The sequence below is a fragment of the Lutjanus erythropterus genome, chromosome 12, assembly GCF_056507025.1.
Source record: "Lutjanus erythropterus isolate fLutEry1 chromosome 12, fLutEry1.hap2, whole genome shotgun sequence".
Taxonomy (NCBI): domain Eukaryota; kingdom Metazoa; phylum Chordata; class Actinopteri; order Lutjaniformes; family Lutjanidae; genus Lutjanus; species Lutjanus erythropterus.
In genome coordinates this window covers 12,211,201-12,223,535 of record NC_139328.1, presented here as the reverse complement: position 1 = coordinate 12,223,535, position 12,335 = coordinate 12,211,201, and the positions used below count along the sequence as shown (strand labels likewise).

General features: G+C 40.8%; 1 protein-coding gene across 2 annotated transcripts in view; it reads right to left on the bottom strand.

Annotated features, from left to right (window-relative positions):
- The window catches only part of LOC146317688 (laminin subunit alpha-3-like), a 77,006-nt gene extending 65,415 nt beyond the window's left edge, over nt 1-11,591 (bottom strand). For both annotated transcript variants that reach the window (XM_084731411.1, XM_084731410.1), the window contains exons 1-2: nt 11,304-11,591; nt 10,610-10,762 (exon numbers count right to left, since the gene is read on the bottom strand). In XM_084731411.1, the coding sequence (XP_084587537.1) occupies nt 10,610-10,762; nt 11,304-11,576 (426 nt within the window). In that variant the 5' untranslated portion in view covers nt 11,577-11,591. The remainder of the gene's footprint in view (nt 1-10,609; nt 10,763-11,303) is intronic.
- Between the last annotated feature and the right edge of the window lie 744 nt (nt 11,592-12,335).

The following is a 12,335-nucleotide window of genomic DNA, read 5'->3' as shown; positions in this document are numbered from 1 at the left end:
CTGTGACAGGTATGGACTGTTTGACACCCACCCTCTCAAATTTCTGACCTTGACCCTCTATAATAGTGTCACATATACAAGGTATAAAGTATCGAGATCTCTAACCTTCTAATTAACACGACAGGGCAACACAGCCAACCAACTCCCTCATGACCAAACACCATTTTAACAACAGCATATTAACATTTTTCCTCTCAGCACACTTGTAGCAGTGCGTAAATGCATTTTGATAAAACAAACACACTGTCACATTCTCACATTTGTTGGCCCCTGACATTTCGTGCCCACTGTTTGCTTGTGTGTGTGTTATTATTTCTGGATTATTGACCCCTGACAGCTTATGCCAAGTTTGCGTGTGTGTGACAGCTCTGGAGTGATGAATGTGCACCCTCAAGTGTGAGCTGCAGCAGCACTAAGCCATGCCCTCTGACTGCATACATGGCTGCGCTTCAGGTTATAGAGCTGTGGAGCAATGTCTCATACTCCGAGAACAATCAAACATCTCAAAAACAGGCACGATTGCGTGACCGTTCGCCAGTTATCCTCATTTCTGTGCCTGCCACGTGGATCTCTTCAATTATAATCTCTTTGTGTTGATCAAATGAAGTGTACTGTAACATAGACTGGTTAGGAATTTCTCACAGCCTTCTCAATAAGAAAGTGTCTGACAATTGCTGTTCCTTAATTTTATAATCCATGTGAGTTCAATCCCAGATATTGTGTTGCGTTTAAGGGACCTCAGAATCAAAAACACATATTTTTGCTCGTACCTGTGGTGTGTGTGGTCTGTCCTAATTATTTCAGTGAGAGCTGCCCAGTTTTGGACATATTTGCTGTAGAGATGTCTTTCTTCTTTTGAACATAATGGAACTAGATGGCACTTGGCTTGTGCTGCTTAAAGCGCCAAAAAATGGGTTTGAGAAACTAAACAGCAATGTCTCCTTCCAAAAATCATGACCCAGTTAAGATAATCCACAGACCCTGTTATGAGCAGGTTCATGGAGGGACTATTTTCTCTCTACTCACCCACCAACTGTATCATTGCATAGAAGAAAGTGTGCATCTACTCATGGATGAGAGGCTTGTGCTTGTGACAATGGAGGATGTAAACATTAATGGCGTCCTGCTCAGCTGAGCTGTAACTTCTCATCTATGAATGGACGCACACTTCCTCCTACGCAGTGATACAGTTAGACGATGTAGTTCTATAGAACGAATGCTGGGCAATGTATGAATATTATATCGATATCCTGATATGAGAATACATAACATGTTAGATTTGGGATGTTGTTATATTGTGATATGGTATAAGTGTTGTTTTTTCCTGGTTTTAAAGGCTGCACTACAGTACAGTGATGCAATTTTCTGAACTGTTCTTTTCTTTTCTTTTCTGAACTAGCTGTTCCATTATTTGTCTTTACCCACTTAGTCATTATATCCATATTGCTGATGATTGTTTATCAAAAATATCATTGTGTTAATATTTATGTCATCCTTACAATACTGTCTCAGTATTTAGGTATTCTTCAGCTAATCTTCGGCAATGCATCATATTCTATAAAATTATCACACGTTTGCAGAATCTGAGAATTTGGAGTATATTATTTCAGGGAGAGAGAGAAAGAGAGATACAGAGAGAGATAGAAGATAAGTGATTTTTCATTTCAAGCGTGTAGGAGAATCTATGGTGGCTGCGAAACCTGCAGGAAAACACAAAAGGCTGCATCTAGACTCAGTGTTTGGTTTGTCCGTTCTGGGCCACTGTAGAAACATGGCAGTGCAACATAGTGGACTCCAGTTTTCTTACCATAACTAGTGTTAAAAGAAATTTTCAAATGGAACACGGTACAGTTTACTGAGAGGAGAGAAGTAGATACAGTACAAGTAAAAAGTAGGTCAATTAAAATTTAACTGACCTACGTTTAACAGGCAGGAGACATGAGGTAGCAATCAAACATAAATAAGTATATTTCCAGCAAGTGCAGTCAAGAAGCAGATATTGAATATCCTGATCCCAAATTCCAACCAAAGGACACCACATAGCCAAGAGGAGTGCAGTGTGTAAATCCACACTAAGATCAGAATCCTGACAGATAGAAGCCATCTGAGCGTGCTCCTGAGAGGTTGATGTGAGATCAGAGGAATGCAATTCAAAGGAGAAGAGGCATTGCCTTCTGTTGGAGTGGATCGGCCCATGCCAGACAGAGCATATACCGGAGCAGTTGCCCTCCAGTTTGTAACAATGCAATGTAGCTACAACTGTTTGTCTGTGTGCAACAGGTGGGCAGGGGCAGGGGCAGGGGCAGGGGAGAGGGGCAGTCTGGTGTATTTTTCTCTGTCTCCATGACAGAATTAGTAATATGGTAACAAAGAAAGGTTGGCCAGAAGTCACAAGAGAACTGTAGGTGTAACAGAAAACATACAGTATATGCAAGTTTCGGCCTGTTAGCAAGATTCACAAAAGTAACATGTAAAGGCCTGAGGTGCAGCTGCTTAAGAACTGTCAGTTTACTTTTCTGCATTCAACACTGCATCTTTACCTTTTTATGAAATTACATTATTAAACCTATCATTATATATTATACAGAAAACTATTATTTTGTCAAAAATCTTGAAATCTGAGCACAAAATATAATGATTCATGATAACCACAATAACGACAAGAATGTATACATGATAAAAAAAAAAAAAAATCCCTAAGTTAGTGTCTGGACTGCCTGAAAATTTTAAGTTGATTGGATTTGAAAAGTTCAGGTACATTTTTGTCATTAATCAAAACAAATAAACTGCTCTGGTTAAATAAACTTTATATTAATTCATTTGTACTTGAGAAAACATCTTAAATAAGCTTAAGATAAGATTAAGTTGAACCAACAGCTCTTCAGTTACCCTGCAGCAGTTTTTTAAAAGTTCAACATACATGTTTTCTTCAATAAAATAAAAAGTAGGATCTCATAAACTTTCAAACAATGAATGCTGGGAGGTCTGCTACCATACTGATTATGTTTCTTTAGAAACTTAATGGGTTGGTTGAACTCTGTACAGTACATTCATTCAACTCATCATTTTAAGTTTAAAGACTTCAATTAGAACAACTAATTTTTAAAAGTTTTGATAATAAATAACTGAAATGTTTGAGTTTAATTATCTTGAATATATTGAATGTGCATATTTACATCTAGTTGTCCACCTCCCTTCCCTTCCTGCATGGTTGTTACAGTGTGGGGGAAACTAGTGTAATATTGCAATATTATACTGATGCAGCATTTCCTTCCACCTCTATACATGACCTTAATTGAAGCATGCATACTGTGTGGGTGTACTACTATCCATAGAACAGCCCTGTCAATTGGGTCTAGGAAACTCCTGCTCTCTATAACTCATCCCATTGCATCAATGCCTGCGTCAGCAAACCTGTGACCACTGATTAGCATTTCCATGTATGAATTGATGACAAAGACCTTGAAAAGGTGAAAAGATCCCCTATTAACCCCCACAAGCTTTTCCACATCAGAGCTCCAGATTTAACTGCAGTCCAGCAGTCACCCGTGATGCACTCACCCAGCCAGACCGCTATACTGCTAACTAGCATGAGGTGGCTGACTGTTAGAGGAGTAGTAAATATCTGCCGGGTTGGCCTGGCGCCTGAGGCAGCCCGGCTAAACACAGGCACTTACATCACCTCCATCGTCACCACAGCAATAGGGACATGTCTAACAGCCAGTCTTGTCACTAGGGTCGGGCTGAGCCAGCTGCACTGCAAATCTTTATCACCGAGCATAAACACTGTAAACTCCAATACACTCGCTCGGCTTAGAAGTTCTGATAAACAGCTTGCACACAAAACATTTAATGTGCACTGTAAATAATTTTGAGCTGGTTCAACTTAACACAACTTCAGAAAAGAATAAGCTTAAGATATAGTTTAACCAACAACTGTTCAGTCACACTGACAAACAATACAAACAAATTTGATTTAAGTTCTTCATTACACACAAGGAACCTCCAGCAGCAGTTACGTGACAATAACAGTATTACTGCAACAGTGCAGTCATGTGATGCCTACTGCAGGGTTTTTGAAGGGTCAAACTCATGTTGAGATCAACTGATTGATCTATCAATATTCCTAAGGATCAGCACAGTCACACACAAGTCAGGAACACAGCCTTTATTTGGTCGACAGACTCAGCCCCAGGCAACTCAGGACTGCCAGAAGGCAGCTAAAAACATGTTAAGAACATTAACAACTGTCAATCAATTGCCTTTACAAAAAATGTCAGTCTAGATGCATTTTCTCTCTCTAGTTCTCTTTCTGAATCAATGCAGAAAAGTCAAAAATCAGAAATTTAAACAAATCTTGACTTTGATCTATTCTATTCTTTGATTTTTTTTAGATTACATATTCAAATGCATGACACCTCAATTAGGATTATAGCTTCTATTTTGTAACCACCTGTTGCATGACTTGGCAGACTGCAGCCATGCACAATTAATCTGTGTACACGAGATCATACTTGTATGCACGTATCATGTGCAGTGTTATGTGAATGTCTACTCAGTAAAAGGGCGGATGTCAAGGGAACGTGGAATGTTTTCAGCCTGAGACTTGTGTGTTTGTGTGCATGTTTTCTGTTTAAGTACTTTCTCACCACCAAATTACACCACCTCTCCATTTCTATGCATTTATCAAGTGAAAAGAGAGGACCAGGTCACTTTCAGAGAGGCTTAGAAAGAACCAAACCTTTGTGAGAGTCTGAGAGCACAGAAAGGATGTCACACAATACAGGGCAGACGGATTCAAACACAAAAGGGGGCGACGGCCGCAAATAAAACATTCAAACCAACTTCGGTGGGAGGTGGACCCCTGAGAGAGGGGATTAGGTTCCAGGGGAATGTCTCTAAAATTGAGTTCTTGGAAGCTTTGTCTCTTGACGATTGCAGAACTGTGAGCAGTGCCAAAGCCACTGCACTAACCTGAACCAGACCATTCCTGTCTTCCAACTTTAGCATTCAAAGTCATTATTCTTGGACCAATTCACATCCCTGACAAAGTGATAGTCTGCTGAGCAAACAACCTATAAATCACAGATAAAAAAAAACAAGTCCATTTAAAACCACATAACCACCACACAAAGCCCCATCATCAACACAGTAAACACCTGTCAGAAAACACCTGTCAGAAATAATCTACAGACTTAACCTTTACCAAAAAGAATACCAGTTAAATCCCTCGAACATCAATTCAGCAACTAATCAGAACTCTGATGATGTATGATGTTGATTCGGTGCCTGGACACCAACCAATAAAATGCAGCTCAGTCTCATCCGATAGGAGACAGACAGCAGTAAGCTCCGGTATGTTTGCCTCACATGGTCTCCTCTGGGCTCACTCAGGCAGATAAGCACATGTGCTCAGGGCTCCTAAAATACATTCCCCAGAAAAAAGGAGTGACTGGCAGTGTGATGCGTGGTGTAAATGTTTACCAGAACAATGGCTTGCCTACTGTGTCCTGTAAATAGTTTAACGAGGGCAAAAGTTCCTGGAAAAGTAGCTAGTATGTTGGTGGGGACAAATGTAGAATAAATTTATAACGGGATGGACAAGAAATGCTTTACTAGTGCTTGACATGAGTGCATTAGGCAGAAGAAAATCATCAAGAGATAAACGTGTACAAGGTAAGAGCTACATTAGTGAAAATGAATTAAGATATGATCTGTAGTCCCATAGGTCAAATTCACTCATTTTTGGACAATTAACCTGGAGGTAAACAAGCCATTTATGCCAGAAGAAGCCAAGTGAAGATCACTGAGGCAATTTCCTGACTCAGGGTAGGATTTGTCATGGGTCAAGGGTCAAAAGCCAAGACGCTGCAAAAACAGGGAGCCGCTAACCTGCTCACATTGTCCTGTCTGAGACACCGGGCTTATGTAGAGGAGATTTCTGAGCTGAATGCAACTCAAAGAGTGATCATGTCATTATAAACACTCAGCATTTGATGATACATGACCACTTGAATGAATACTAAAGGTGTGATCCAGTACTCATACTACCATACAACATTTAGCATGCCAGAAAAAGATTTACTATGTCCCCAATGCGTAGTATGTCAAATGCAGCATGCCAACAAAGAGCAAAACTTTTGCACACCTGTGAGTGGACAGGTGTGCAGGAGAGGAGTTGTCAATACAAAGCAAGAAGACAGCCATACACTGACTTCTGCACTTGCAATCCAAGATTTTATTAATGATGTATCAGTACAATGATCTTTATCAGATTAGTCAGATAAAGGTCATCACACGGAAACATTGTTAATAAAATCTTAGACCGCAAGTGCAGAAAACAGTGTGGGAGTCTTTTTGCTTTGTATATGCCGCAAGCCAAAATACCAGGATGATCTCTGCATCTAGTCACATTTTGCAGGATGAAAGCCAGTATGCTTTTTGACTACTCTGACCCACAATCTTTTGTGAAGCAGAAGATAAGTTACATTGACTGAGCTGCAGAGAGAGCACAGATAGATGATAGCTCATTAATGCTGCATTTCAAATCTTTTTACTTTAAACGTCACACTTTGGACTGCAACAAATGTATGAGGAAGAGGGTCATAGTTCAAGGAACAATGTTATGATGTTATATTCTTAGCAGCTCTGTAAGGCTGCTAAGACATAAATGCTAACATCAGCATGGTAACATGATCACAATGCGACACAAACATGCTGGTGTTTAGCAGGCATGTTGTTTACCACGTTCACAAAACAGCAAGTAGTGGCTCATGAGAATTAGTTCTTTGTCATTAACAAAAGTATTAGAGAATTGAATTTTTGTCAGGAGATCACGAAAGTCATTATATTTCATCCTGAGCGGGTAATAATAATAAAAATAATAGTTATTGCAGTTCTGCCAATATCTGTCAAGCTTTTTTATCTAAAGATAGATCATTGATGTCTATTCAAGATTTCATGGTAATCCACCACACAGTTTTTGAGATATTTCAGCCTGGCGGCAGACCAACGGACAGACTGACTTTACCATCCCTAGAGCCACGCTGCAGGCGTGGCAAAAAATATTGAAAAGCTTTTCTTTCTAACGATGCTCAGGTCACAAGCCATTGAGTTCATTTTCAGTCTGAGTAGTCTAGCTTTAAACTTGGCAGACTACTTCAAACGATCCTCTTCACAGACAAACCGGAAACAGCTCTGTCAAAAAGGCCTCTCTCTTTGAACCTTGCCATTAACATAAACATCAGCTTCTGTGCCATTATCTAATATCTGCACAGAGCTATACAGATATCAGCAGAGCAGCCACCTGCGCTGGTCTTGAAAGAAACCACAATCCCCATTCACCTGGGTCTAGCCCACATATTTCATTGAACACATCGTTTATCCTGTGGATTTAAAAGAATCTACAAAGATATCAAAGCTTCACATGGAACAGTCAACATTCCCTGGTTGCAGCCTCTTAAATGTAAGACGTCACTTGGGACGCTGGGAAATTGTGATGAGCATCTCAGGGCACCTTTCATACAAAGCAGGTCTAGACAGAACTGTTTATGCTGTTATTTACAGAGACCCAATAGTTCACACCAAGAGCAAGCACTAAAGCAACAGTGGCAAGAAAAGACTTCCTTCTAGCCAGAAACCTCAAGTGGAACCAGACTCTAAACCAGTATCATGAAAATAGTCAGCAGATTAATCAATAAGAAAAAATTATCTTAAATTGCAGTCCTATATTTAGATATACCCAGTGATACTGTATTCATATTCTGTGGGGGTTTTCTTGCATTTATAGGGAAGTCCTTGCTAAATGCATTGTCTTTTGTCAGACTTTGTTTTCATGCATGTGACATTAGGAAGCTGCCAACTGATAACGTTCTCATTAGTAAATCAAAATCTCCTTCCCACATGCCAGAGTTTTTCTCACAGTCAGTTTTTCTGCTCCTGACATAGACTCAGTTTTCAACACAGAACAGATCATTAGATTTGAGGGCTAAAGCAACTGTTTGGTGTAAAAAGAAACAGTGGCAGGTGAGCATTGTTTACACTCTTAGCGGTTACATCAGATGCCACAAAAAGAAAAATGTGTGCGACAGGTGTGGTTGTGTGTGTGTTTGGTTGAGGTGGTTGTGCTGGGTGTTGTGCGGTTGGTAGTCGCCGTCAGAAATCCAGCCGTGCTCTTTTTAGCACACCATAATGCAATAATGCTACTTTCCCCGCTCCCAAATAAACTGAGCATTACCACGTATTAAAGTCAGACATCCCTACAGGCCCTGCATGTGTCCATCCTCCTGTAAGTGTGGACTATATTTAGCTGTGCAGGATCTTTTGCTCAGCTCAGTCTGTCTAAAAACAGAGATAGAAAAGCCAACACCCATTGTCTGACTCTGTGCCCACTGGGAGCCAAATATGCAACACGTGTGGAGAGGAGCTCCTCTTTTGTTGCTCTCTTTTTGAAGTCTACTCCAAAACTAGTCAAATCCCTCCTAACACAACACAAGAGGTCCACCTGTGCTCCTCCAATCTGATTCAACATCCTTCTGATCCCTAATCCCAAGACAGAATTCCTCTCTTTCCTCACAGTGGATAATTGAGCGTGAGGCGCAATTTCATGGGCCTCGAGCCAAACTTCTGCCAAAGACACGGGTCATGATGGAAGCATGTTTGCCGGCCAAAGGGGGCGTGAAACTGAATCCTGGCAGGCATCCAACTGCAGCACATTATTCACATGATCACTGCTGGCTGAGGTGATGAAGCTCAAAGTGAAAATATAATCATGTAAGACCTTTAGAATAATTTGTGAATGAAATACCATGAGTCAAACAACTTTCTTTCTTCCTTGTAGAATCAAAACAAATGAGCATCAGCAAAAGTCAGAAGAAGAAGAATATGAAGAAGAATATGGTGCAAAATAGGGGAGAGCAGGGACAAAAGTGCAACTTCTTAGTATTTCCTTCTTTGTACTGAGATGCATTTATTTAGAGTAACCATATCTTATTGTGAACAACATAAACATGTCCTCTACCAATGCCAACCTTTTTTTTTTATTCTGGATAATCAAACTGGAATTTGACATTGTGCATTGTAATGTTTTGCCACAGGATGAAGTTACAGTTGGATAAACTGACCACAAAACAAGTAAATAATTAATATTGCTGGCATCCTAATTAATACTTAAGTTAGTCCTAAAGGCAAATGACCGTGTGACTTAATGAAGGACAAATCAATGCATCATGTTAGATGTTGCAGTTGTACAAATGCACAATCACCTCTTACAAACTGCCCCTCACATAAAACAGCCTGACATGCTCTAGCCTGGTGAAACCACAGTCTTCCTCGCCCTAACCCTGGGCATTTCCTGCAAATAAAATGACTAAAGAAATATATCTTTAAAGTTCCCATAAAGAGAAAATTGACATGCCAGTATGTGGCCCAACAATGACAAAAAAGTAATTTTAGGTATTCTTAGGTATTTTAACGGTATTAAACTGTTTATGATTCATCCAATTAAATGCTGTCTTGCATGGGAGGAGATTACAGCTGATCAGCAGAGTGGACTGGAGTGTTTCTGGGGTCCAGGCCTCACTGTACAAAAGAACAACTTTATAATTTTATTCACTGATTTGAGTGAAACTGGATCATATATTATGGAAAAAATATTTTCCCTCTGATGCCCGCCGGCTGCTCAGCTTCAGCTCTTGGTTATTTAATTACAGACCTTTTCCTGATGGACACATAGTTTTAGCTTACTTGTTGCTAAAGTAGCTAACCGTAACTGTTAGCTACCATTGGTGGGCAACAGAACCAGGTTCAGCAGCCTCCCAGTGAATATGACTGGTCACCAGGACGAACACAGCCTCCGAGACCCACCAGGAATACAGTACCAAGGTCATTTACAGAGTTTCCTCATGGAAAGATAGCTTTACTTATTGCTTAAGTAAGTTAGCTAACCACCATTAGCTTGGTTAGCCATGACTCATCCCCTTATTCCCTGTCACCTAACTGGCCTCCATTAGTCTCTTATGTTGTTCTGGTTGTTTCAGCTAACAGGAACGCTTTCCATCCTAGCATTACATCTATGGACCCCTTTAGCTGCATGGCGATATTGGCTTACTGGCAACTGGATACACCAATCAATGTCTGCAACAAGTCCCTCCCTAGCTGCCTTTAATAATAGCAAGGAACACCATGTTACTTTTGTCCATCCTGTCCCATCACCTTCACCCTGGCTAGCACCAAAGATAGGCTAGCATGATTATAAAACTTTTAAAACTCTTCGATCTAACTGTTAGGTCTTCATAACATGTCATGGACTTCATGACATGTTCCTGATTTGCATGTTGCAACCATCCCTTCTGTACTATTACCCCTGTCCTCCCCTATTTCCAGATTCACAACAGTGAAAGTGCTCAGCAACCTCATACAAATGACATAACTCATCTCAAGCCAGCAGAGTGAGCGTGAGCATGAGTTCAGGCACAAAAAGCTTTCCTTCTCTTCACATATCTGAATGCTGTATTTCACTGAAACCACAGAGCAATCATTACTCAAGCTGCAGGTAGCAGCAGGTACAGCAAGCAGCTGCTCATAGCAGAGGATGATATGGTAATCTCACCTGCCCAAGGTCCAGGGTAACATCCACCTCGTTGTAGCCGAGTCCTCTGGAGAGAGGAGGGCTCTGCCACCACCGCTCCGTCCCATCGATGGCGTTGGACACCGGGTGGGCTTTGTTTGGGTCAGCGGCGTTGCAGTAGTCACAGAACTGACCCTTTAAATAGTGTCAAACAGTTTTTATTCAGACACATTATACACACCCAAATAATTGTAGCAAAATACATGTGGGTTTTACTAATGGAGGCGAGCACTAACAAGTGCTTAACCTAACGAAAATATGATACATATTTCAACCACAAGCGATTACTGAGTTTAGAAAAACGGTTGCTGCATGTCCATGTCAAAGTGCTCTTCTCATAATCGTGTGGAACGTTTCGGAGACACTCCGGAGGGGACAGGACCACTTTTGAAAGGGCATTTCCTTTACAAATCTCAACTACAATGGTGTCAAACTATTTCTGGAACTTGCAGGCAACCAGATTGGTCGGGAAGGGCAGGATTGGCAGGGCTTTTAAAAAGTCACATAAACTTTATAAGAGACAGCTAAATAAAGTTTCTGTCAATAGTTAGATATTGAATATAACTTACTTTCGGCTATATGTATCCGACTACAATGTAATTCCTATTTCTGTGGCTGCATATAGTTGTCATTCAACTTTTACGCACGGACCGAAAGCTCTCCAGCTCTTTCTTACCTGTATATTTTGAGTAAGAACTCCGGGGTTCGGTCCTCCAACAAGTTTACAGTATAAATCATATCTCGGTGTCCCATTCTCATCCTGTCCGCAGGTTGCTGTGGCAGAGATAGTGGACCTCTCAGCGAGGTTGAAATACTGAGGACTCAAACTAAAACCTGTTAAGTCATTAGAGGTTTCTTGTCCATTTGCGTCCATGAAAAGCGTTACTGAAAAAGTCAAAAACAGAGCGAGGAGATGAGCTCCTCTCATCCCTCTCGCCATGTTCCACATTAGCGATCCCGGTAGATGCTGAAAGCAACCCGCAGCGTGCAGGTCTTGTCATCTAGAGATCTCCATAAAATGCGCCTAATGGTGCTTCGGGAGTTACGCGCCTCCGGCTCTTCAGTAGGACTACAAATCCGCTAATGTCAGAGACAAGGCTTGAAGTTGTTCTTCTGCTGTTGACGGTGTGGTCTCCTCTGTCTGCCGCATGTTTCCACACTAACACCAGCAACAGCTTTCTGTCTTCTTCATGACCAAACCGTGCGCCACACTGCAGCTATCAGGTGTCAGGCTGTCGATGGTCTGAGCTCGACACTAATCCACTGAGTGGGGCCAAAGGTCTGTCACAGTTTACTCTGCGTTTCCCAGAAGCACGTCTTCTGAATGTTTGATTTTCTTTGCGTCCCTAAAAGCTGTCTTACCTACACGTTTAACTTATGTATGCATCTAAAGCGTTGTGTTGTGTGAATATCTATAATTTGCACTTTCCTGTATCATATAGTAATTGCGCAAACATTAACCGCCCTGAGAATGTTGTTTGTGACATATATTGTAGTCAACGTGAGAAGTAGGGGAGACCAGGGGTATTTGTAACATTTTTACATTTTCCTTCAACTCACACACTACTTGAAATGCACTACTTAACTTTTGATGTAAGAAACATGTATATGTGCACCGATCAATGATACTATATAATAACTGATAACTGACATGTTTTCACTAATAAGGACAAGACTATAAATACTAAAGTTAATGCAAGAAGTCAGA